The 24,006-nt window shown below is 44.9% G+C and overlaps 1 protein-coding gene across 1 annotated transcript; it reads left to right on the top strand.

Moving 5' to 3' along the window:
• Positions 1–4,567: 4,567 nt before the first annotated feature.
• On the top strand, positions 4,568–23,139 carry DHRS7 (dehydrogenase/reductase 7). Its single transcript, XM_069733563.1, has 7 exons — positions 4,568–4,754; positions 4,972–5,124; positions 13,792–13,898; positions 15,370–15,609; positions 16,840–16,962; positions 18,708–18,923; positions 22,730–23,139. The coding sequence occupies exons 1-7, from the start codon at positions 4,622–4,624 to the stop codon at positions 22,769–22,771; spliced, it is 1,014 nt and encodes a 337-aa protein (XP_069589664.1). The 5' UTR covers positions 4,568–4,621; the 3' UTR covers positions 22,772–23,139.
• Positions 23,140–24,006: the final 867 nt, after the last annotated feature.

The following is a 24,006-nucleotide window of genomic DNA, read 5'->3' as shown; positions in this document are numbered from 1 at the left end:
ACATCTAAGAATTCCAATTCTTTTTTATTGAATACTGAAGTAAATTTCATGTTTTCTTTATTATTATTGTTCAGGAAAGTAACGAATTCGTTAAATATAATTTCTTCGCCATCCCACACCATAAAAATATCGTCGGCAAATCTTAAAAAAAGCCGTATGTGCCGAAGGTATGGGTTCTGGGGTCCGGTTACGTACCTCTTCTCAAAAGCTGCTAAAAACAGATTTGCGAAGACGCAATCTCATGGATTGGATGGGTCCCTGACCTGACCGCCTAGTGTGAACACTTATCTCTGGCTAATATCATGGTAAAGTCTGCATTTATAGGAAGGTCGGAACCAAATGTGTTTGGATGTAATTAAGTTCACAGCATGGTGAAGGGCGGGGCGTTCAAGTCAGAAAAAATAGTACATAGCCAGTAATGGTAAACTGACTGAACAGAGAACTAGTCTGAACTGGTGCATAGCTAAAGACAACTGGCATCCTTTCTGGAAGAAGGGCACTTGTGCAGGGGTGCCAGCGCTGTCCTAACACGTGTCCACCTGCAAGCCAGGATGCACCTGCCTGCTGCACCGATACCCATGTGGCCACCTGACCTTGAGCTTAGAGGATCCCGATCACCCACCCAGTGAACCTGCATTATGTAACATAGTCTCCGGGCTTGTCCCCCATCGAGCACATTTCGGATGTCATTGGTTGGCGATTAGACAGGAGCTGACATCAGCGGATCTTGATGATTTGTCCAAGTGCATTCAGCACAGCAGAACCTTTCTCAGACAACCATTAATAAACCAGCCTGTAAATGTGTGGATTTCTGCACATGGTGCTCCTACTCTGAGGATTTCAGCACTTGGTGCTCCTATTCCGAGGATTTCTGCTGGCGCTCATACTCCGGCGATTTCTGCAAGTGGCGCTCCTACTCTGGGGATTTCTGCACGGGATGCTCCCACTCCGAGATTTCTGCAAGGGGCGTTCCTACTCAGGGGATTTCTGCACGGGATTTCTGCATGTGGTGCTCCTACTCCGGGGATTTCTGCATGGGGCTCTCCTACTCCGGGGGTTTCTGCACGGGGCTCTCCTACTCCGGAGATTTCTGCAAGGGGCGCTCCTACTCCAGGGATTTCTGCACTTGGCGCACCTACTCCGGGGATTTCTGCACGGGGCGCTCCTACTCTGGGGATTTCTGTATGAGGCGCTCCTACGCTGGGGATTTCTGCATGTGGCACTCCTACTCCAGGGATTTCTGCCCATGGCTCTCATACTCCGGGGATTTTTGCACGGGGCGCTCCTACTCCAGGGATTTCTGCACTTGGAGCACCTACTTCGGGGTTTACTGCAAGGGGCGATCCTACTCCGGGGATTTCTGCACGGGGTGCTCCTACTCTGGGGATTTCTGTATGAGGCGCTCCTACGCTGGGGATTTCTGCATGTAACATAGTAACATAGTTAGTAAGGCCGAAAAAAGACATTTGTCCATCCAGTTCAGCCTATATTCCATCATAATAAATCCCCAGATCTACGTCCTTCTACAGAACCTAATTGTATGTATACAATATTGTTCTGCTCCAGGAAGACATCCAGGCCTCTCTTGAACCCCTCGACTGAGTTCGCCATCACCACCTCCTCAGGCAAGCAATTCCAGATTCTCACTGCCCTAACAGTAAAGAATCCTCTTCTATGTTGGTGGAAAAACCTTCTCTCCTCCAGACGCAAAGAATGCCCCCTTGTGCCCGTCACCTTCCTTGGTATAAACAGATCCTCAGCGAGATATTTGTATTGTCCCCTTATATACTTATACATGGTTATTAGATCGCCCCTCAGTCGTCTTTTTTCTAGACTAAATAATCCTAATTTCGCTAATCTATCTGGGTATTGTAGTTCTCCCATCCCCTTTATTAATTTTGTTGCCCTCCTTTGTACTCTCTCTAGTTCCATTATATCCTTCCTGAGCACCGGTGCCCAAAACTGGACACAGTACTCCATGTGCGGTCTAACTAGGGATTTGTACAGAGGCAGTATAATGCTCTCATCATGTGTATCCAGACCTCTTTTAATGCACCCCATGATCCTGTTTGCCTTGGCAGCTGCTGCCTGGCACTGGCTGCTCCAGGTAAGTTTATCATTAACTAGGATCCCCAAGTCCTTCTCCCTGTCAGATTTACCCAGTGGTTTCCCATTCAGTGTGTAATGGTGACATTGATTCCTTCTTCCCATGTGTATAACCTTACATTTATCATTGTTAAACCTCATCTGCCACCTTTCAGCCCAAGTTTCCAACTTATCCAGATCCATCTGTAGCAGAATACTATCTTCTCTTGTATTAACTGCTTTACATAGTTTTGTATCATCTGCAAATATCGATATTTTACTATGTAAACCTTCTACCAGATCATTAATGAATATGTTGAAGAGAACAGGTCCCAATACTGACCCCTGCGGTACCCCACTGGTCACAGCGACCCAGTTAGAGACTATACCATTTATAACCACCCTCTGCTTTCTATCACTAAGCCAGTTACCACACCCATTTATGTGGTGCTCCTACTCCAGGGATTTCTGCACATGGCGCTCCTACTCTGGGGATTTCTGTATGAGGCGCTCCTACGCTGGGGATTTCTGCATGTGGTGCTCCTACTCCAGGGATTTCTGCACGTGGCGCACCTACTTCGGTGATTTCTGCACGTGGCTCTCCTACTCTGGGGATTTCTGCATGAGGCGCTCCTACGCTGGGGATTTCTGCATGTGGCGCTCCTACTCCGGGAATTTCTGCATGTGGCGCTCCTACTCTGGGGATTTCTGCACATGGCGCTCCTACTCCGGGGATTTCTGCATGAGGCGCTCCTACGCTGGAGATTTCTGCATGTGGCGCTCCTACCCTGGGGATTTCTGTACATGGCGCTCCTACTTCGGGGATTTCTGCACGGGGCGCTCCTATGCTGGGGATTTCTGCATGTGGCGCTCCTACTCCGGGGATTTCTGCACATGGCGCTCCTACTTCGGGGATTTCTGCACGGGGCGGTCCTACGCTGGGGATTTCTGCATGTGGCGCTCCTACTCCGGGGATTTCTGCACATGGCGCTCCTACTTCGGGGATTTCTGCACGGGGCGCTCCTACGCTGGGGATTTCTGCACGGGGCTCTCCTACTCCAGGAATTTCTGCATGTGGCGCTCCTACTCTGGGGATTTCTGCACATGGCGCTCCTACTCCGGGGATTTCTGCATGAGGCGCTCCTACGCTGGGGATTTCTGCATGTGGCGCTCCTACTCCGGGGATTTCTGCACATGGCGCTCCTACGCTGGGGATTTCTGCACATGGCGCTCCTACTTCGGGGATTTCTGCACGGGGCGCTCCTACACTGGGGATTTCTGCACGAGGGGCTCCTACTCTGGAGATTTCTGCACGTGGCTCTCCTACTCCGGGGATTTCTGCACGGGGCTCTCCTACGCTGGGGATTTCTACATGTGGCGCTCCTACTCCGGGGATTTCTGCAAGGGGCTCTCCTACTCCGGAGATTTCTGCACTTGGCTTTCCTACTCCAGGGATTTCTGCACGTGAGGCTCCTAATTTGGGGATTTCTTAACTTGGCGCTCCTACTTTGGGGATTTCAGCACGGATCGCTAATACTTTGGGGATTTCTGCACAGGGCGCTCCTACTCCGTGGATTTCTGCACAGGGCGCTCCTTCTCCGTGGATTTCTGCACAGGGCGCTCATGCTCAGGGGGTTTCAGCACGGGACGCTCATACTCAGGGGGTTTCTGCACGGGGCGCTCATACTCAGGGGGTTTCTGCACGGGGCGCTCATACTCAGGGGATTTCTGCATGAGGCGCTCCTACGCTGGGGATTTCTGCATGTGGCGCTCCTACTCCGGAGATTTCTTCACGTGAGGCTACTTCGGGGATGTCTGCACGGGTCACTAATACTTTGGGGGTTTCTGCACAGGGCGCTCCTACTCCGTGGATTTCTTCAAAGGACGCTCATACTCAGGGGATTTCTGCCCGGGACGCTCATACTCAGGGGGTTTCTACACGGGGCGCTCATGCTCAGGGGATTTCTGCATGTTGCGCTCATACTATATATTAGAGAAATGGAGACCTTTTGAAAACGTTGTTTCCATGTGTTAATCACTTACAGTACATTTTAGTAACACGCCTAGCCATCCTGCAGTCTCCATTATTCCAGCACTTCTCCGTCTCGGTGTTGTTGAGTATATACGTGTATAAGTGTGTGTATTATGTCTACACATGTTAACAGGATAGTCATTTATTCTGGAACCCTCATGAACCTGGAGTAGAGCATTGCGTAGGGTGCTTATTTTTCACATAGCAGCAGCCCTGTCAGACTTCCATCTTGGCAACCGCTTCGCACTTATGCAACAACAGCCGTCATCATCCTCCTCCCCTAGGTGACATCGAGTGCGGCCGCCATGTTGCATGAGGGCGTGGCTTCATCAGGGTTGTCGTTAGCGTCACCGTCCAAACAAGAGGTTAGAATAGGGGAGGGGCAGCCTAGTGACTCCACCCCTTCTGATTACTAGGTGGGCGGGGACTAAGCGAGGCCGCAGGGTGATTGACAGCAGCTGCGCACAGCCGCACACACACCCGGGAGCGGTGCACGGTCCGGACATGGAGGTGTTCACCTGCTGCACGTTGCTGGTCCTCGGCTGCCTCCTATACGCCGTTGTGCAGCTCGTCAGGCTCGTTAAAGCGGATGCAGATTTAACTTTGCTATGGGCTGAACGATTTGGGAGTTCCCCAGGTAATTATCAGAGGCAGGAGATAACGTGCGTCACTAGAAAAGTATCATTACCTTATTCTATGTCCTGTCTTATGGAAAGTTGCACAAAAAAACTCTTTTACTGAGTGGAATACAAGTTTCTCGTCTTTAAGACAAGCTGGGACTTGTAGTTGCACAAAATAAAGATGGCTTATAAGTGGGAAATGTTTCATATTTATTTATTTTTCTACCTTTGCAGAAAGTAAGCTCCGTGGTGCTGTCGTCTGGGTCACCGGCGCGTCCAGCGGAATTGGGGAAGAACTATGTTACCAGCTTGCAAAGTTAGGCGCTTCCCTGATCCTTTCCTCCAGAAGAAAAGATGAATTGTTGAGAGTGAAAAGGAAATGTCTTGGTATGATTTTATTTATTCCTTCTGTCAGCTGTGGCCTGCCTAACGGTGGGGGTCCAGTGCTTGTATTGGGGTGCTGCATGGTGTCCTCCAAATAAACTTTTTTGTTTCTCAGACTGGATTTCCTGCAGTTGCAAAAAGTTTTGCAACTTTTTTTTTTTCCACTCTGTAGTAACAAAAAAGTGATTTCATGAAATAAAGGATAGTTGTGCAATATGTATCTATTATCGCCCTGCAGATTGCTGCTCCGCACTCTTATGCCACGTAACATGTACTATATGGCGAGATTTTGTTCCAGAAAGTGTCACGTGCTTTTATTGTAGCACTTTTTTATGACTCCTCCATGGCAGTGTGTCGCAGGCTAAGTTCTTTCTGACTTCAGATACGACAGTCCGATTTTTTTTTTTTTTTTTTTTTCCCTAGATCAATATGGCATCAGAGTCTCGTACCCATAACTGTGATTTTACATGAACGTTGTCCTCCTTGAACATCGTGTGGCAGAGAGTTCCATAGTCTCATTGCTCGCTTGCACAGTAAATAATCAATCTCACTGCTCTTACAGTAAAGATTCACCATCTGTGATTATGCTTAAACCTTCTTTCATCTAGGTGTAGAGGATGCCCCCTTGTCATCGTTGCAGGCCGTAGGCTTTGTTCACATTAGGCTCCATGACAGAGTTGCACATATTTGACAGTAAAATTGCCACCCTTGCCGATATTTATTTATTTATTTTCCCCAAAGTAAATTTTTCTGGTTCACTATAATGTAAATCATAAATGAATCTAAACAGATTGGCCACAGGCTCAGTAGGTGCTGTTTATTGGGTGTGATAACATACCGTATATACTTGTGTATAAGCCGAGTTTTACAGCACATTTTTTTTTTTTTTGTGCTGAAAACACCCCCTTTGGCTTATACACGAGTCACGGTACAGAAAGCTGGCGGAGCAGCGGGTGCCAGGAGCTGGCACACACATCATACTCCCCTACCTGCGCGCCCTCGGTGCTGGTACTGCATCTTGTTCCGGCCGCCGGCACCTGTCTGCGGCTCCTCCTGTGCTCCGCGTTCACGTGGTACCGCTCATTAAGGTGATGAATATGCGCTCCACTCCTATACGCTCCCAGGGCGCGCAGGTCGGTGAGTAGGATGTTTTTGTTTTTTTCAATAGGAAACATGCACACAGGGATAGGGGATAAGGAGGCATGCATACAGGGACGGAACAGAATTTAATTGGCACTTCGTCCTTTCCGAGCGTTGCTTTGCGCCGAAACAGTAGTTTTCCACCAAATACGGGGTATCTGTGTAGAATAAATTGCAGAACACATTGCACTGTCCATTTTCTCCTGTTACCCTTGAGAAAATGTAAAAATTTAAGGCTGAAGTAACACTTTTGCAGGAAAAATGTATATATTTTTTTTTATTTTTGCAGCTCAACATTATGAAATTCTGTGAAGAACCTGTTGGTTCAAAGTGTTCACCACACATCTAGATAAGTTTTGAGGGGTGTAGTTTCCAAAATGGTGTGACTTGTGAGGGGTTTCCACTGTTTAGGCACATCAGGGGCTTTGCAAGTGTGACATGGTGTTTATCTATTTCAGCCAATTTTGCACTTCAAAAAGCAAATGGCTCTCCTTTCCTTCCGAGCCCTGCCGTGTGTCCAAGCAGTAGTTTTCTTGCACACATGGGGTATCTGTGTACTTAGGAGAAATTGCACAACAAATTTTAGGGTTCATTTTCTTCTGTTATTCTTGTAAAAATGCAAAATTTGGGGCTAAATGAACATTTTTCCATCACCCATGACAGCACCACGAGAGGGGATCTGCCCATCAAGGACAGGAAACCTTCAAGATAAAAGGGCGGCTCCTCTCTCCACATCAGTTGGTTTCCTGTCCTTGATGGGAAATCCTCAAGATGAAGATCCTTGGAAGAGGATGCCCGTGCCTGGGTCGGATGGGGTTTGGTAGCCATGCTGCTGCTTCCGTCACCAGGTATCGGTAGTCTCCTCAGAGGCCATGTCTTGCCATGCCCTCCCTGAGCGAATTATGGCCACAGCCCATGAGGCAATGCCCGGGTGAAGATAGGAACCTCGGAAACCACGTTTGGTGTACCCTCCCTGATGCATGCAACCCTCACATTGGTGCCTGGGTGGGAAGAGAAGCCTCGGAGACCATAATACTGTGCCCTCCCTGTTGCAGATGGTGGCCATGCTGCCCACGAGGCACATCGGTGCCCGGGCGTTCTAGCAAGCCTCGGAGGCCACATTTGCTGTGTCCTCCCTGATGCAGGCAGCCTGTGAGACGATGGCCGGGTGAAGAGAAAAGAGCTTCCTGATATTATGACCTGCAGCCCGTGTGATGGCAGCAGGATCACGTCCCGCTGGGCCCTCCCTGACATACCTGAAAGGTGCTGGGTAAGGTTTGCTCCCTCCTGCAGCACACTTCCCTGATCGAGGTAGGACTGTGGGGGTGTCATGGCGGCAGCACATGGGCGGCAAGGGACACCGGCCCGGGAGCGTATACCGGAAGTTACCCCAGTGATGCTGGGTTCATGCGGAGTCTGAATCAATAGGAACGCGCTTCAGATGTAAATCAAAGGCTGCGGATGAGGCAGGTGTGTACAAGGAAGGGGTGGCACCCTTCTTAAGTTAATGAGGCCTAGAAGTATTTAAAGGAGCGGCAGGCTTGCAAGCGAAGACAACCATGGAAGCCTTGACGCCTGAGCACTTGCAGTCTAACCAGCAGCGGGAGCCAGTAACGCGGTCACGCTCACAGGAAAAGAGACAGCCACGCCGCAGCGCGGTTGGATCTCCGGGATTCCAGGAAGGGGGAGGGGGTCCATAGTCTCTGAAGGAGACACTGAGAAGACCATGCGAACTCTGGATCCGCTACCCGTTTGAAGCATCCAAGTGAGCTCCGAGAAAGTACAGCACGCTAATGTCTGTTTTCTTTCTCCTGTCTCCTAACCTCTCCGTTTTTTGTATACATTGGTGGGTTGGAGTATAGGGGGTCCCTAAGAAGAGTAAAGCCAAGCTTAAAAATAGTGTCCTCTATGCAGATGACGGTTAGAGCCCCCCTGGGGAAAAAAGCTATGTCAATCTCAGGACTGTATTGATAGGACGAATGCAGAGGAGATTCCCACCTTTTCTGAAAGCTTAAATCTCTGATACAGTCCGAAGTCTGTAAGTTGGTGTGGGCATTACAGGCCACAATGCATACAGACAGTAAGAGAAGAGAGAGGTCCAGTCCCTCTTTGATATCACAAGAAGACTCCACATGTTAAGAGCCGGAAGACTCGGACCAATCACAATATTCTGACAGTAGTTCAGGAGAAGAGATTATGTTCCCGGTAAAAGGCAACAGACAAACTAATAAAAGCGGTCTGGTCTACTATGGGACTGGTAGAGGAAAAAGCTAAGCAGTCAGCTCAGGAGCTCATGTTTGGCGGCTTACAAAGAAAAAAAATGTAGAACCTTCCCCATTAATGAGCAGTTGCAGGGTCTCATTAAAAGAGAATGGGAGAAGGCGGGGAAAAGAACACAGACAGTTCTTTAAGAAAGAAATATCCATTTGAAGAAGCTTTTTTTTTTTTTTAATCCTGGGATAAGGCACCAAGACTTGATGTGGCAATCTCGAAAGTCTTTCCTCCCGTTTGAAGACTCGGCGTCCTTGAAGGAGCCATTGGATAGGAAGATGAATAAGGCTACTTTCACACTAGCGTTTTCTGCAATCCGTCACAATGCGTCGTTTTGCAGAAAAAACGCATCCTGCAAAAGTGCTTGCAGGATGCGTTTTTTCCCCATAGACTTGTATTGACGACGCATTTGCGACGGATTGCCACACGTCACATCCGTCGAGCGACGGATGCGTCGTGCTTCTGCGGACCGTCGGGAGCAAAAAACGCTGCATGTAACGTTTTTGCTCCTGACAGACCGCTTTTTCCGACCGCGCATGCGCGGCCGGAACTCCGCCCCCACCTCCCCACACCTTACAATGGGGCAGCGGATGCACCGGAGAAATGCATCCGCTGCCTCCATTGTGCAATGCGCTAAACGCTAGCGTCGGAATCTCTCCCCGACGCATTGCGACGGGGAGATTCCGACGCTAGTGTGAAGTAGCCTAATTTTCTCAAGGCGACTTGGGAGTCTTCAGCAAGGGCATTGAGACCAGCCATTGCGGCCCCCTGTGTGGCTACATCTCTGAAGTTTTGGCTGGACAACCAGCTGGAACAACGGGTCCCCAGAGAAGCCTTCTTGGAGGCGATGCCTGCCATCAAAGAAGCAGCTGTATTTTTAGCAGATGCCTCATCAGATTCCGTAAGACTGGCGGCCAGATCAGCAGCACTGGCCAATGCGGGACGTTAAGCAGTATGGCTGAAATTCTGGCCTGGGGATCTGCTCCCTGCCTTGTGAAGGAAACTTCTTATTTGGGCCAGCACTAGATGAAGTACTAGAAAAGGCCAGAGATAAGAACAAAGGGTTTCCAAAAAAGCCATATCCATTCTTTTGACGCTCCTTTCGGAGGGGTCGTGGATCCAGGAGACAGCAATACAGAGATCGAGAGAGAATGGGCAAACAATTTAGGGGAGGGAGAGGCTTTTACTTCGGTAAGCCCCCCCCCCAGTGACTGCTCCTCCCAGGTAAAAGGGAGGCTCTTTCACTTCCTCTTCGCCTGGGAGAGGTTAAAGGCCAGTACCTAGATTCGGCAGATCATAGGATTGGGTCTGAGACTGAGATTCTGCAAATGGCCGCCACAGAGATACAAACAGACTCCAGTACAGCCCTCTCAGGAAAAAACAGCACAGCCTGGAAGAAGAGGTGGTGTTGTTGCTGCTGGAAAAACATGTGCTGGAGGAAGTTCTGGTGGAGGAAAGAAAGAAGGGATTTGATTCCCCCCTATTTCTCATAAAAAAGCCGGACAACTCCTGGAGGACCATTATAAATCTAAAGGGCCTCAACTGTTATCTGATAATTCCGTCATTGTGGTCCTAGACCTCAAGGACGCGTACTACCACATCCCCATCTGCCAGCAGGATCACAAGTTCCTCAGAGTGGCAGTTCAATTAAAATCCCAAGAGGAGTTCCTTGGGTATACAAAGCCTCCAAAATAGTAACTATGGATGTCAGTCCCTGGGGGTCGGGAGTACATCTAGATACTGTGGCTCCAGAATCCCTGGGCTCAAGAAGAAAGAGGTCTGTCGTCAAACAAATGGGAACTGCTGGGGGTAGAAAAGACTCTGATTGGGTTACTACCACATCTGCAGGGACAACATGTGAGAGTCCTGTCGGACAACCAGTCGACAGTGGCCTACATAAATCATCAGGGAGGCACTCGCTCTCGAACATTGATGCAGAGAGGATTCTATATCTGGCAAAACATCATTTCCTCTTATCGGCCCTGCATATCAGAGGCGTAGACAACTGGAAGGTGGACTTTTTAAGCCGCAATCATTTGAGACAAGGGGATGGTCCCTGAAGGAGGCAGTTTTCAGTCAGATTGTAGGTATGTGGGGTTGTTCCAGGATGGATCTCTTCGCTTCACGGGCCAACAGAAAAGTTCAAAGATTTTGTTCCCTGAGTCCAGCAGACAGGCCAGTGGCAGTAGACGCCTTCAGAATAGAATGGTCATCAGGTCTCCTATACGCCTTTCCGCCAATATGCCTCATACCAGCAGTCCTGAGGAAAATCCGAGAGGAGAAAGCCAGATTAATCTTGATAGCCCCGTTTTAACCAAAGAGGCCTTAGTTCTACTGGTTAAGGACAATAAGACACAAAAACGCACAGAGAGGTCAAAAATACTCTGTTGTAAAAAAACGTCACAGTAAATAAGCAAGTGCTAGTCAAAAAATGAAAAAAATACAGGGTATTTAGTTAACATACATTTTTTTTTTTTGGCAAAAAAAGTATTAAGCTGCTCCACCAATCGCCAAGGTATACCCATAATAGAGCAGTCCTATCTAATCCATATAATCCCTATCTGATGTATTTAAAAACCTGATCATCTGTATAGTACCTGTATAAGCAGGGTTCAGAGAGAAAAAATCTACATGTGGACATACAGGATGGAACAATTACAATGCAAATGACCCACAGAGGAGTGGTGGACTCCCCAGTCTTGTAGAAACAAGAGAACAATTATGTAGCCCATGTGTTTTTGGTTCTATGGTTAAGGACAATGTCCATGACAGATCCTTGGGTACTCCCAGAGGACCAGGACCTTGTAAGGCAGGGCCCCTTCTGTCATCCCCAGAAATCCGGGCTGCACCTAACAGCCTGGAATTTGAGAGGTCACTACTAGAGAGTAAGGGGGTTCTCAGCAGGGTTAGTATCTACACTTCGTAGCAGGAAGTCGATAACCACCAGAATTTGTGGAAGGATATAGCATAAGTTTTTGTCTGTTGCAGGGCCGATACGGGAAGGGGAAGTTCCGATAGTGGCCATATTAGAGTTCCCGCAGAAGGGACTAGAGTTGGGATTGGAGGTCAGTACCCTGAAGGTGTAAGGGTATGTGCACACGATGCAGATTTAGTGCAGAACTGCAGCAGATTTTTCTGCAGCAGAAACGCTGCAGAACTGCACTGTGATTTACAGTACAATGTAAATCAATGTGAAAAAAAAAAAAGCTGTGCACATGGTGCAGAAAAATCTGCGCAGAAATGCATGTCACTTCTTTTGTGCAGTTCTGCAGCGTTTCTGCACCCCTCCATAATAGAAATCCTTTGGTAAAATCTGCACCAAAAACGCATAAAAAACACACCTGCGGATTCTGCCAGGAGATGCAGATTTTATGCAGAAAATTCTGCACCAAATCTGCATCGTGTGCACACAGCCTGAGTTTCAACTCTGGCAGCTTTATTTAACTGTGACCTGGCTAATGACAGATGGGTGGCAAGGGTTGACAAAGCATGTAGTAGAAAGAACTCTGTCCCATCTCCTACACCTCCTCCTTGGGATCTAAATCTAGTGTTATCAGCTCTAGCAGAGAGTCCCTTTTGAGCCATTGAACACGGTGTCAGAAAAAATAACGCCGTCTTTAACGTGACTATTAGTGGCACTCACTTCGGCCCATAGGATAGATGACTTGCAAGCACTATCAGCAGACCCTCCCTACACTCAGGTCATGGACAATAGAGTAGTACTAAGATTAGACCAAGCCAATCTCCCCAAGGTGGTGTCGAAATTCCATAGGTGTCAGGAAATAGTCTTACAATCTTTTTGCCCTAATCCAAGAAATCAGGAGGAGAGATTTCATTGCTTGGATGTTAGGAGGTGTCTCCTATGGTACTTAGAGGTGACAGAACCCTGGAGAAAGCAAAAGGCCTTGTTTGTCTGGTTTCACGGGTCAAGAAGGGGCCTCAAAGTCTAAACAAACTATAGCTAGATGGGTGAGCGAAGCCATTATGCTAGAATATAGTAGTGCAGGCAGGGATGTTCCAGGAGGTCTAAAGGCCAATTCCAGGAGACCCATGGCAGCATCCTGGGCGGAGAGAGCAGACGCATCCATCGACCAGATCTGTAAGGTGGCCACTTGGTCCTCCGTCTACCTTCTTCAGACACTACATATTAGATCTGTCTGCTTCCTCTGACCTCACTTTCAGGAGAAGGGTGATAGAGGTTTGATCCCCCTCCCTAAGAGTATACAAAATCTCTGTAAATCTCTTGTGGTGCCTTCATGGGTGATGGAAAAACACGGGTATTACGTACCTGGTAATGAGTTGGTTTTTTTCATGACCCATGATGGCACCATTATATTCCCTCCGTATTGATCACGTTATTTGTTTTGGTGCATTGTTATATTTAGACACTCACTTAGGTGTTGCTAGTCTAGAAATGTAAAAGATTAAATGGATGTATTATTTTGAATGTACACTAATCTGCGGACTGTGGTAAAAATTAAAATGCTTAATTTTTGCCTTCCACATTGCTTTAATTCCTGTGAAGCGCCTAAAAGGTTAATGAATGTGGTTTTGAGGGATGCAGTTTTTAAAATGTTCTAACTTTTTCACTTTTGGATATTTTCTGTTTGTAGGCCCATTAAAGTCACTTCAAACGTAATGTGGTCCCCAAAAAAAAAAAATTGTTGGAATAATGATAATCAAGTAAAAGTAGATGTAAAGTAGACATATAGGAAATGTTATTTTCTACAGCATGAGTAACTGGTTTAAGGATATAAAAATTGAAAGTTTGAAATTTGCAAAATTTTCCCCCACTTTCCTATATTTTCACAAAGGCAAAAAAATTTCAACCTAAATTTACCGCTAACATAAAGTACAGTGTGTCACGAAAAAACAGTCTCTGGAAAGCTTTGACGAATGCAAGCGATTCAGAGTTATTGCCTGATAAAGTGAGTGACACTGGTGAGAATTGTAACAGGGTGTTGGGGTGAAGGGGTTAATGTAGTAATGCATGGCAGGGGATATATATTCCTCGCAGCTGCACCCTGCAGAATACAGGTGCTTATGATATGAGCGAACAATATAGATTCTCTTTATGCTGTACGTTATAATTAGAGTACATAGTGGTGCTAAATCATTTTGGTTGGGAACACATCGTAACCATTTGTTTTTGTTGTATTTCATTTCCACCTGGACAAAAAAAAAAAAATATATATATATATATATATATATATATATATATATTTTTTTTTTTTTTTTTATTTGTTTTTGTATTATCAGAGATCAGCAGTTTGGAAGAGAAGGATCTATTAGTTGTTCCTCTTGACCTGATCGATATTGGTGCACACAAGGCAGCAACGGACATGGTCATAAAATATTTTGGAAGAGTAAGTGTACATTTATAATGTGATTTCTGTCTTATTCCTCATAGTTTGGTCAGTAGTTTCTGGCCACTGAACAAGAGCCCTGCAAACAGTAGCTGGCATTCCCGGCTCCTCTTTTGACTAGGTTGCCTAGCGTGACATAATCATTGCCATATGATGCACAAACCACATCACAAAAGCCTGGCTAATGAAAAGAGGAGCCGTAGATGCCGGCAGGTAGGATGCACTTCTAAGGTGTCCTATATAGTAGCTACAGACCACCAATGTTGATAGTGGATCAGGGTCCGGTCCTGCTAATCGATTCGTTATTTGGAACCCCTCTGAGAAAGAACATGAAGTTCCTTTTCTTTGGCATTAGATGGTCAGTAGTGATGAGTGAATGGTCAGATTAGTTGTTATCTGAGCATGCTCGGGTGCTAAGCGAGTGACTTTGGCGTGTTCAAAATATATGTTCGAGTCCCCGCACCTGCATGTCTCACCGCTGTTCACAATTGCAACACCTGCTGGGATTGTCTAACAAACAGGTAATCCCAGCTTGTGTTGCAGCTGCTGAACTGCTGCGAGACATGCAGCAGGGACGCAAACATATATTTTGAACACGCCCAAATTACTCGCTTAACACCCTAGCATGCTCAGATAACACCTTATCCCAGCACGTTTGCTCATCTCTAATGGTCACCTTTGAAATCAATGGATAAGTGGGCTTGCCAATGGCTAGTAATCACTAGCTTCAGTTATCAAGAAATAAAAGTTCCAAAGTTGCCTTGACTACTGCAACCTCCTGCTCGTTGGCCTCCCCTCTAACACTCTTGCATCCCTCCAATCTATTCTAAACTCTGCTGCCCGACTAATCCACCTGTCCCCCCGCTATTCCCCAGCCACTCCCCTCTGTCAATCCCTTCACTGGCTCCCCATTGCCCAGAGACTCCAGTACAAAACCCTAACCATGACATACAAAGCCATCCACAACCTGTCTCCTCCATACATATGTGACCTCATCTCCCGTTACTTTCCTGCACGCAACCTCCGATCCTCACAAGATCTCCTTCTCTACTCCCCTCTTATCTCCTCTTCCCACAATTGCATACAAGTTTCTCTTGCGCATCACCCCTATTCTGGAACTCTCTACCACAACACATCAGACTCTCACCTACCATCGAAACCTTAAAAAAGAGCCTGAAGACCCACCTCTTCCGACAAGCCTACAACCTGCAGTAACCACCGATCAACCAAACCACTGCACGACCAGCTCTATCCTTACCTACTGTATCCTCACCCATCCCTTGTAGATTGTGAGCCCTCGCGGGCAGGGTCCTCACTCCTCCTGCACCAGTTATGACTTGTATTGTTTAAGATTATTGTACTTGTTTTTATTATGTATACCCCTCCTCACATGTAAAGCGCCATGGAATAAATGGCGCTATAACAATAAATAATAATAATAATATTAACCTTAAATTTTCTTTGTCTGTAGATTGACATTCTAGTGAATAATGGTGGCCGGTCACAGCGCTCTCTGTTTGTGGATACAGGTCTGGATGTTTATCAGGGACTGATGAATCTCAATTATATAGGAACAGTTTCCATAACTAAGCATGTATTACCCCACATGATTGAGAGGAAGAGGGGAAAGATCATCACCTTAAGCAGCATTACTGGCCTGATCGGAGTGCCCCTGTCAACGGGATATGCAGCCAGTAAGCATGCCCTTCAGGTAAATATGTTGCTGATTGTTAAATGAAATGTTTGCAAGGATTGCTCAGGCAAATATTTACTAGCACCAAAAAAAAACTTTTTTTTTTAGCTGCGTGGGAAACAATGATCTGACAGAGGAGAGAAACTAAGGCTAGAGCATTAAAAAAAAAAATGGCTGTGGAGAACGTTCCTTGAGAAATGTCTACTGATCTAGTAGATAATCAGATTGGGGGGGGGGGGGATTAACGGCGATGCAAAAATGTGCCCTTTTTACTATCCGTTGCCACTGGATCCATTCTCCAATAACTGCTAAAACTGTACCTAGTGACCTTGTCTTATAAAGTATCTGATGGTTGATTATGCATAACAACTGCACCCAGTAACCCGGTCTTAATTAATGAAAAACAGATAAACCTACAACTGTTGTATAACAGACCCTCTCACTGCATCCTCATTGCCCTGATATTAGGGATTTGGCACTGTTCAGCTATGCATGCAGGGAAAGCATGATACTGCTCTAAAGATCTCTTCCCACATGAACCACCAATGAAATGTGAAGTTTGTACTTGGTAATGAATATTGATAAAATTTTGGGCCTGTCACCAAATCCATATAAAATAAAATTTAGCCATATCAATAAGCACATAGAGTAGCGTGAGGAACCTGCAGCACTAAGGAGAAGCGGGATGCTACTGAGATATATCTTTTAGCAGATAAGAATAGAACTGCCCATTTCCCTCAGTGAAGCTGGATACACACAGGGCAGAAGGAAGTGAAAAAAAGACTCAATGGTACAAGAAATAAACTTTACTGAGCTTGTTCTGTATAACATCAGTCCTGCAAAATTATTCCCACAATCATTACTTACTATTTGGATCTGCCACGGATCCAGTGGTTTCCACTTGGACTGTAAGTGATCATGTCCCAACGGTTAATTTCATCAGTAGTCTGGTGACTAATGATGGGGATGTTGTCACTTTTGATCGTGGTGGGTACCACCAGCAGGGGGCAAGAAGAGATTGTTTCTTTTCCAATTATCCTTACTTTATGGCAACTTTTGAAGAGCCCTAGAAAACCCTCAATAAGTGAATCCCTGAATTGCATTCTATAAACCTGCTGTCTTCCATACAAGACAATGTTGCATAATTGTACAAAAGTTATTTTGGGAAGGTTTTTTGTTTTTGTTCTTTTACAAAATTACCAATCCAATGTTTTTTTATTTAATTGTTTATTCTTTTTTTTTTTGCAGGGATTTTTCAATAGTCTAAGAGTTGAGATGGGAGCGTATCCAGATATTGAAATCATCAATATATGTCCAGGACCCGTAAAGTCAAAAGTGGTGGAAAATGCTTGTACTGAGCAGTATGAAACGGTAAAGTCATGCACATTTTTTTTCCCGGCAGACCTAAAACATGTATCCTCATCTTTGTATTTTGTTGCAGATGGGCTCAGGTTTACTTTTCAAGTCTAATATTTTGTGGATTTCCCCCATGCTCTGGTCTACCACAGTTCCTTGTACTGAAGCCATTGCTACTGTGGAAGGACCTATAGCACAGTCATCATGAACACAAAACCTTTTTGTAAGGCTGTATGGCCATTTTACAGGATCATTATGTTTAAGGGTAAAAAAAATTGGATTTGATGGGTTCCTGATAAGAGAAACTTTTTTTTTTCTTTTTTTTTTAACCCCTTCATGACCTTGGGATTTTTCGTTTTTCCGTGTTCGTTTTTCACTCCTCTCCTTCCCAGAGCCATAACTTTTTTTATTTTTCCGTCAATTTGGCCATGTGAGGGCTTATTTTTTGCGGGACGAGTTGTACTTTTGAACGACATCATTGGTTTTAGCATGTCGTGTACTAGAAAACGGGAAAAAAATTCCAAGTGCGGTGAAATTGCAAAAAAAGTGCAATCCCACACTTGTTTTTTGTTTGGCTTTTTTGCTAGGTTCACTAAATGCTAAAACTGACCTGACATTATGGTTCTCCAGGCCATTATGAGTTCATAGACACCTAACATGACTAGGTTATTTTTTACCTAAGTGGTGAAAAAAAAATGCCAAACTTTGCTAAAAAAAAAAAAAAATTGCGCCATTTTCCGATACCCGTAGCGTCTCCATTTTTCATGATCTGGATTCGGGTGAGGGCTTATTTTTTGCGTGCCGAGATGACGTTTTTAATGATAGCATTTTGGTGCAGATACGTTCTTTTGATCGACCGTTATTGCATTTTAATGCAATGTCGCTGCGACCAAAAAAATGTAATTCTGGCGTTTCGCATTTTTTTTCTCGCTACGCCGTTTAGTGATCAGGTTAATGCGTTTTTTTTAATTGATAGATCGGGCGATTCTGAGCGTGGCGATACCAAATATGTGTAGATTTGATTTTTTTTTTTTTAATTCATTTATTTTGATTGGGGCGAAAGGGGGGTGATTTAAACTTTTATATTTTTTTTATTTTTTTCACATTTTTTTGAACTTTTTTTTTTTACTTTTGCCATGCTTCAATAGCCTCCATGGGAGGCTAGAAGCAGGCATAGCACGATCGGCTCTGCTACATAGCAGCGATCATCAGATCGCTGCTATGTAGCAGAATTGCAGGTGTGCTGTGAGCGCCGACCACAAGGTGGCGATCACAGCTGCCGAGGATCAGTAACCATAGAGGTCTCAAGGACCTCTATGGTTACTATTCTGAAGCATCGCCGACCCCCGATCATGTGACGGGGGTCGGCGATGACGTCATTTCCGGCCGCCCGGCCGGAAATGGTAGTTAAATGCCGCTGTCTGCGATTGACAGCGGCATTTAACTAGTTAATAGGTGCGGGCAGATCGCGATTCTGCCCGCGCCTATTACGGGCACATGTCAGCTGTTCAAAACAGCTGACATGTCCCGGCTTTGATGCGGGCTCACCGCAGAGCCCTGCATCAAAGCAGGGGATCTGACCTCGGACGTACTATCCCGTCCGAGGTCAGAAAGGGGTTAAATGTATTTTGAGGACATGCACCCTGCAGTCTAAATGCTTACAATTATTTACATAGTAACATAGTTATTAAGGTTGAAGGAAGACTTTAAGTCAGTCTAGTTCAATTTAGTTGTTTTTTAATATTTTATTTATTTTTTAGTCTGTTGAAACAGTAACAGATCAAACTCACAAGATGGCAACAGACCGCTGTGTTCGCCTCATTTTGGTATCTGCTGCAAATAACCTGAAAGAGGCCTGGATTGCAGACCAACCCTATTTAATCCTGTATTACCTATGGCAGTATGCCCCCACATGGGGATGGTGGATAACGCAGAAAGGTGGTCAGAAGAGAATACAGAATTTTAAGAGTGGAATAGTAAGTGCTGCATGTAATTATAGACCCCTTTTCAGGTCATAAATGAATATGTAATTTTAAAAGGATTGTCCCATGAACAGTATGTATCCCCTAATCACCAGATAGGTGATAAATGTATGATCGGTGGGGTCCCGTCACTGAACTCAAGGAGTCTCGTGTGAATGGAGCGGCGGTGTGTACGTGTGACCACTGCACCATTTATAGGACAGGAGATCCTGCATATATACATAGATTCCCATGGATTAATAGATGTACTCTTGCAAACCACCACTCCATTTACATAGAGGACACCAGATCAGTGGAGGTCCGATCTTGCTTGTGTAACAACCCCTTTAATAAGGTTATTAGGGGATGTACATCACTAGCGATGAGTGAACGTGCTGGGATAGGGAGTTATCTGAGCATGTTCTGGTGCTAACCGAGTGTGTTTGGCGTGCTCGAATAATATGTTTTGAGTCCCCACTGCTGCACGTCACGACAGCCACAACAAATGCAGGGATTGCCTACCAAACAGACAATCCCTTCATGTGTTGCACCTGTCGAACAGCCATGAGACATGCGGGGACTGGAGAATTATTTTCGAGCTTGCTTAGATAGCACCATATCTGAGCACGTTCGCTCATTGCTATACAGAACGTTTTATGTGACCTGTTATTAGAACGGACCTTTGTATTGGAGCATTTATTTGCATGGCTATATTGCACATACTGTATTGTATATTCATCTTCTGGTGTACGTTACATGGTTTAAGTGTGACGGAGCCATGCTGATGCTCTAAAATTGCACGTACAAGAGAACAGTGATCTGATAGATGAAGTATCCCAGTGTAATACGTGTTGGAACAGCAAAAGTATGCATGGAGATCTGACAAGTTATACTCCCCTCCAGCATCGCAGCTGAGCGCAGAGCATTCTTAGCACATACGTTCTGGTTCCTGATGACGTTCTTCACTCTTGCAGTGTGATTTCTGCCTGATTTCTGCCTGCTTAGGCAACTTTCACACATCAGGTTTTTTGCATCAGGCACAATCCGGCGAATGTTGGAAAAACCGGATCTGGCGCATATTGTAAAAAACTGATGTGACGGATCCGTTTTTTTGACGGATTTGGCTAGCATATCTAGATTATTGGATAAAAAAAATTTGGAGCATGCCAGTTTAAAAAAAAACAAAAAAAAAAAAAAAAAAAACTGGAATCTGGCACCGGAATCCGTCATTTTCCGGATCCGGCACCTTCCGGCTCCCATAGGCTTCCATTCTAGCAAACAGCCGGAAGCGCTATGGACGTTTTTTCTAGAAACGGCGAAAAACGGATGAAACGCAATGTCATCCGGTGCAATCCGGCACTAATACAAATCTATGGCAAAAAAACTGGATCCGGCGGCAACATTCGCCAGATCTGTTTTTTTTTAAATTTAGCCAGATTAAGCCTGACAACGAAAACCTGATGTGTGAAAGTAGCCTTAAAGGGACTCTGTCACCTGAATTTGGAGGGAACAATTTTCAGCCATAGAGGCGGGGTTTTCGGGTGTTTGATTCACCTTTCCGATTGTCCACAAAAAACTGAGGCTCACCTACTTCGATGCATATTGTGGATCAAATTTGCAAACGTAAATCATTGGCCTTGAGGAAAAATGTGTGGTGTTCATATTTCACAGTGTAATGGGTAGGAGAAGGAAGTTACTTGGGTGGGAGGAGATCAGGAAACTGACATGTGAAAAACAGTTAAATTCAGATGTGCATATGACCAAGGTTGTCACATTGGGTTATATGGAAAAATCATATCAGTTTGGTCTGATGTTATAGACCAGACTAGTGGATATAGATAGAAGGGGCGCTACTGTCCACTATGCCAACAACCACACGGAGCCAGCCACATCGACAATTTGCAAATGTGACTGGTCTTCAAAGTGCAGCGCTTGTCTGAACTGGGCCTTATACAGCCTGACATTGCTGCTAGCCTCTTTTCTCTATATAGCGCTTTTCAAGTATTCACTTTTCATAATTTCCAATAATGGAGTAATGATGTGAATTCATCAGTAGCTATATGAGAGGAAAAAAATCCAATTTGCCCGATTCTCTGTTCACTCAAGAGAAAAGTCACCACCAAATGGGTATATAATGCGTTGTTCCCCTCTCATTGAGAATACATACCCAGTTAAACAGTCTCCTTGTGTATAAGGAGTTGGAAGGAACTGCTGTCAGCGATCTAAGTTGTTTCATAGAATTGAGACAAAGGATGCACAGGACCCTTGTCCAATGGCCACGTTGGTAGTCCAACACCACTGAACCAGAATCCTGCAACTTTTTTTTTTTTTTTAAATTCTACCTGACAACATTCCCAGGGCCCCTCTCGATTAGTAGGGCCAGCTCAACATGACGAGCGCAATGCATCAATTACATTGTGTCAGGCTTACTAATCAGAAGGCTTAGGGCAGGGGTGGGGAACCTCATGCCCTGGGGCCATTTACAGCCCAGGATGATCTTTCTTTTCTCTGGGACCGCAGTGCTCAGGCCGGCAGCTCCATTTTGACGGCTACTGGCCCTTTAATTTCTTTTTGCTCTGTGAGCATGCACTATTCAATATTGAACACTGCGGCGCATGCAATGAAAGATTGTGCTGATGCTGGCCAGTGCCAGGACTTACTTTGGACATGTAGTTAGTGTGCTATGTGCTGCCATCCCAGAGGAAAAAAAAAAGTTGCAGCCCCAGCGTTTCCTAGGATGTCTATACTGCAGGCCCATGTCTTCTGTGATGTATATGTTTCAGCCCCATGTCTCCTATGATATGTGTATACTCTAGCCCTGGGGTCTCCTATGTGATGTGTAGACAGAAGATCTCACACTGCTTGAGTTCAATAAATCTAACATGTTCAGTGATGATTTTTTGAATTTTGCACTGTAAGTAGACCTCTAGTGTAATATACATCTATGTTCGGTACGACTTACTGCAAATCTTGAGCATTTACGATTAGCAACGACATCCATACCACCTAACATCACACACCTCACCAAAGTGAAGCAGTTCCAGCCATGACATTAAGGACGAGTTAAACGTTTGTCCAAATATAGCAGGATAATTTTCAAGTTGATAATTTTGTACAGTACTCAAACAATGCTATAAATATTGAAATGGCCCCAAGCACAAAAAAAGTTCCCCACCCTTGGCGCAGGGGATGTTGGCAGCAGGGCAGTGGAGTTGATATAAAATGGACAGACTCCCAAAATATGTAATAAATTGGGTACAGTAGTACAATGCAGGATGTACTGTATTTTTTTTCTTAAGTTGGGAAAGTTATGAAATATCCTATATGTCTGTTCTGTTCCTGATCTCGGCTGTTAGTTGAGATGAATCTGTGCTGCCCTTTATGTACATTCTCAGTAGTGACCAGTGCTGTGGGGTCAGAGTTGTGATGAATCTGTGCTGCCCTTTATGTACATTCTCAGTAGTGACCAGTGCTGTGGAGTCGAGATTCAAGTAAATTGAGGATTTGGAGGTTTGGCTTAGTGACTCCCCACGGCCCTGTTTGGCAGGTAGCGGGTGGTTAGACCGTGGCCCCCAGCACACAGCCTTGCTATCAATGTGGAAACTAGAAGAGGATCTGTCAAAACATTTTGCTCAAGTGAATGGGCTCTAATGTTTACCTAGACAACTGCTCTGCCCTTTTACCTTGAATTGTCTCCTGCCGAAAGTTTTTAAACACTTGCTGTTTATACGGTTGCTGTACTATATGGCCGCTATTATGACCCACTGTTTTATATAATTTTGAGTTACTGTCTGTAACACTTGTGCAATTTTCTTCTGCAGGATGCCGATTCTACTCTTGTCTTTTCAAAGAAAACTTCCTAATGGGAGATTCTTTGCATTCGTCAATATCAAGACTCAGGACAGCATTCTGCCTATGAACACAACTGTAATAACCAATCAAAACTGCAAGCTTTGCCATAGATATATTGATGTTTCTAGTCCTTTTGCATTGCACCTCTGCTGAGGGACAGCACCAATGCACTATGTGAAAACAAGTATATGCACTGTTAGGACAAGCTACATAACTGTTGAACAATTGTATTCACAAGGTTTTTGTTTTTACTGTTTATGATACAAAAATGTTTATTTTCAGAATGAGCAGATTCTTATTTGCTGCTGCACTAAGATTTATAAGAAAATAAAAAAATGGAAAGGTTTCAAGACCATTAAAGTAATAACTACATTAGAAATTTGGGTCAAATATTGTATCTTGCTTATATCTTAATGGTGAAATTTTGCAACTTGAGCTCAGCCACAGTTTTATGTGTTGATTCACACACATACACATTAGTGGAGATTTATCAAGCCCTCTGCACCCTGTTTCATGACGTGCATTATATTTATCATGTGCTTTTAGACACTTTCTGCACCTTATCTGACAGAGGAGCATGAATTACCAGAAAGGTGGAGAGTTTCCACATGCAAATTGAACCAGAATTTTGGAGTACAAAGTAAGCCAACTAATAGGTAGTGTAAACTTATACCAGTCTAAAGATGCGCCAGATTTAACAAAAACCATGAACTAGTATGATATAGCCGGAGCATTTTTAGGACTGTCTAGTTTGAATTTACATTTGGCATATGTCACATTAAGATTAGTGCGTAATTGTAAAATATCTTCAGATCTCCCCTGCCATTAACTTGACTCCGTGCATCTAGTATTCATAATAATTGCACAATCTTCCACAAAGGCAGCATTGACCTAAAGCATAGGCATAGTTATTAGAAACTGGGCCTATAACAGCAGTGTTGGGATCACTTCCAACAGTTGGTTTCGGGTGTTCTCAATATTCAGGAACTGTTCCAACACTGGCCGTACACACAGATGTTTTTGAGACTCCTTTTAAAAAACAAAACACCCTATGTGCAAAACATCACTTAAAATTCTATCTACTGTATATACTCGAGTATAAGCCGACCCGAGTATAAGCCGACCCCCCCCTAATTTTGCCACAAAAAACTGGGAAAACTTATTGACTCGAGTATAAGCCTAGGGTGGAAAATGGAGCAGCTACCGGTTAATGTCAAAAATAAAAATAGATACCAATAAAAGTAAA

This window comes from Ranitomeya imitator, chromosome 1 (assembly GCF_032444005.1).
Source record: "Ranitomeya imitator isolate aRanImi1 chromosome 1, aRanImi1.pri, whole genome shotgun sequence".
In the NCBI taxonomy this organism is placed as follows: domain Eukaryota; kingdom Metazoa; phylum Chordata; class Amphibia; order Anura; family Dendrobatidae; genus Ranitomeya; species Ranitomeya imitator.
The sequence above is the reverse complement of the archived record's forward strand: the minus strand, read 5'-3'. Positions and strand labels throughout refer to the sequence as shown.

What these genes read in the sequence shown, in the direction of transcription:
- DHRS7 (XM_069733563.1), top strand. Translation starts at nt 4,622, where the DNA reads ATGGAGGTGTTCACCTGCTGCACGTTGCTGGTCCTCGGCTGCCTCCTA. An exon ending in AGTGAAAAGGAAATGTCTTG is followed by an intron (nt 5,125 to 13,791) that starts GTATGATTTTAT and finishes TTGTATTATCAG; the next exon opens with AGATCAGCAGTTTGGAAGAG. An exon ending in GTACTGAGCAGTATGAAACG is followed by an intron (nt 16,963 to 18,707) that starts GTAAAGTCATGC and finishes TTTATTTTTTAG; the next exon opens with TCTGTTGAAACAGTAACAGA.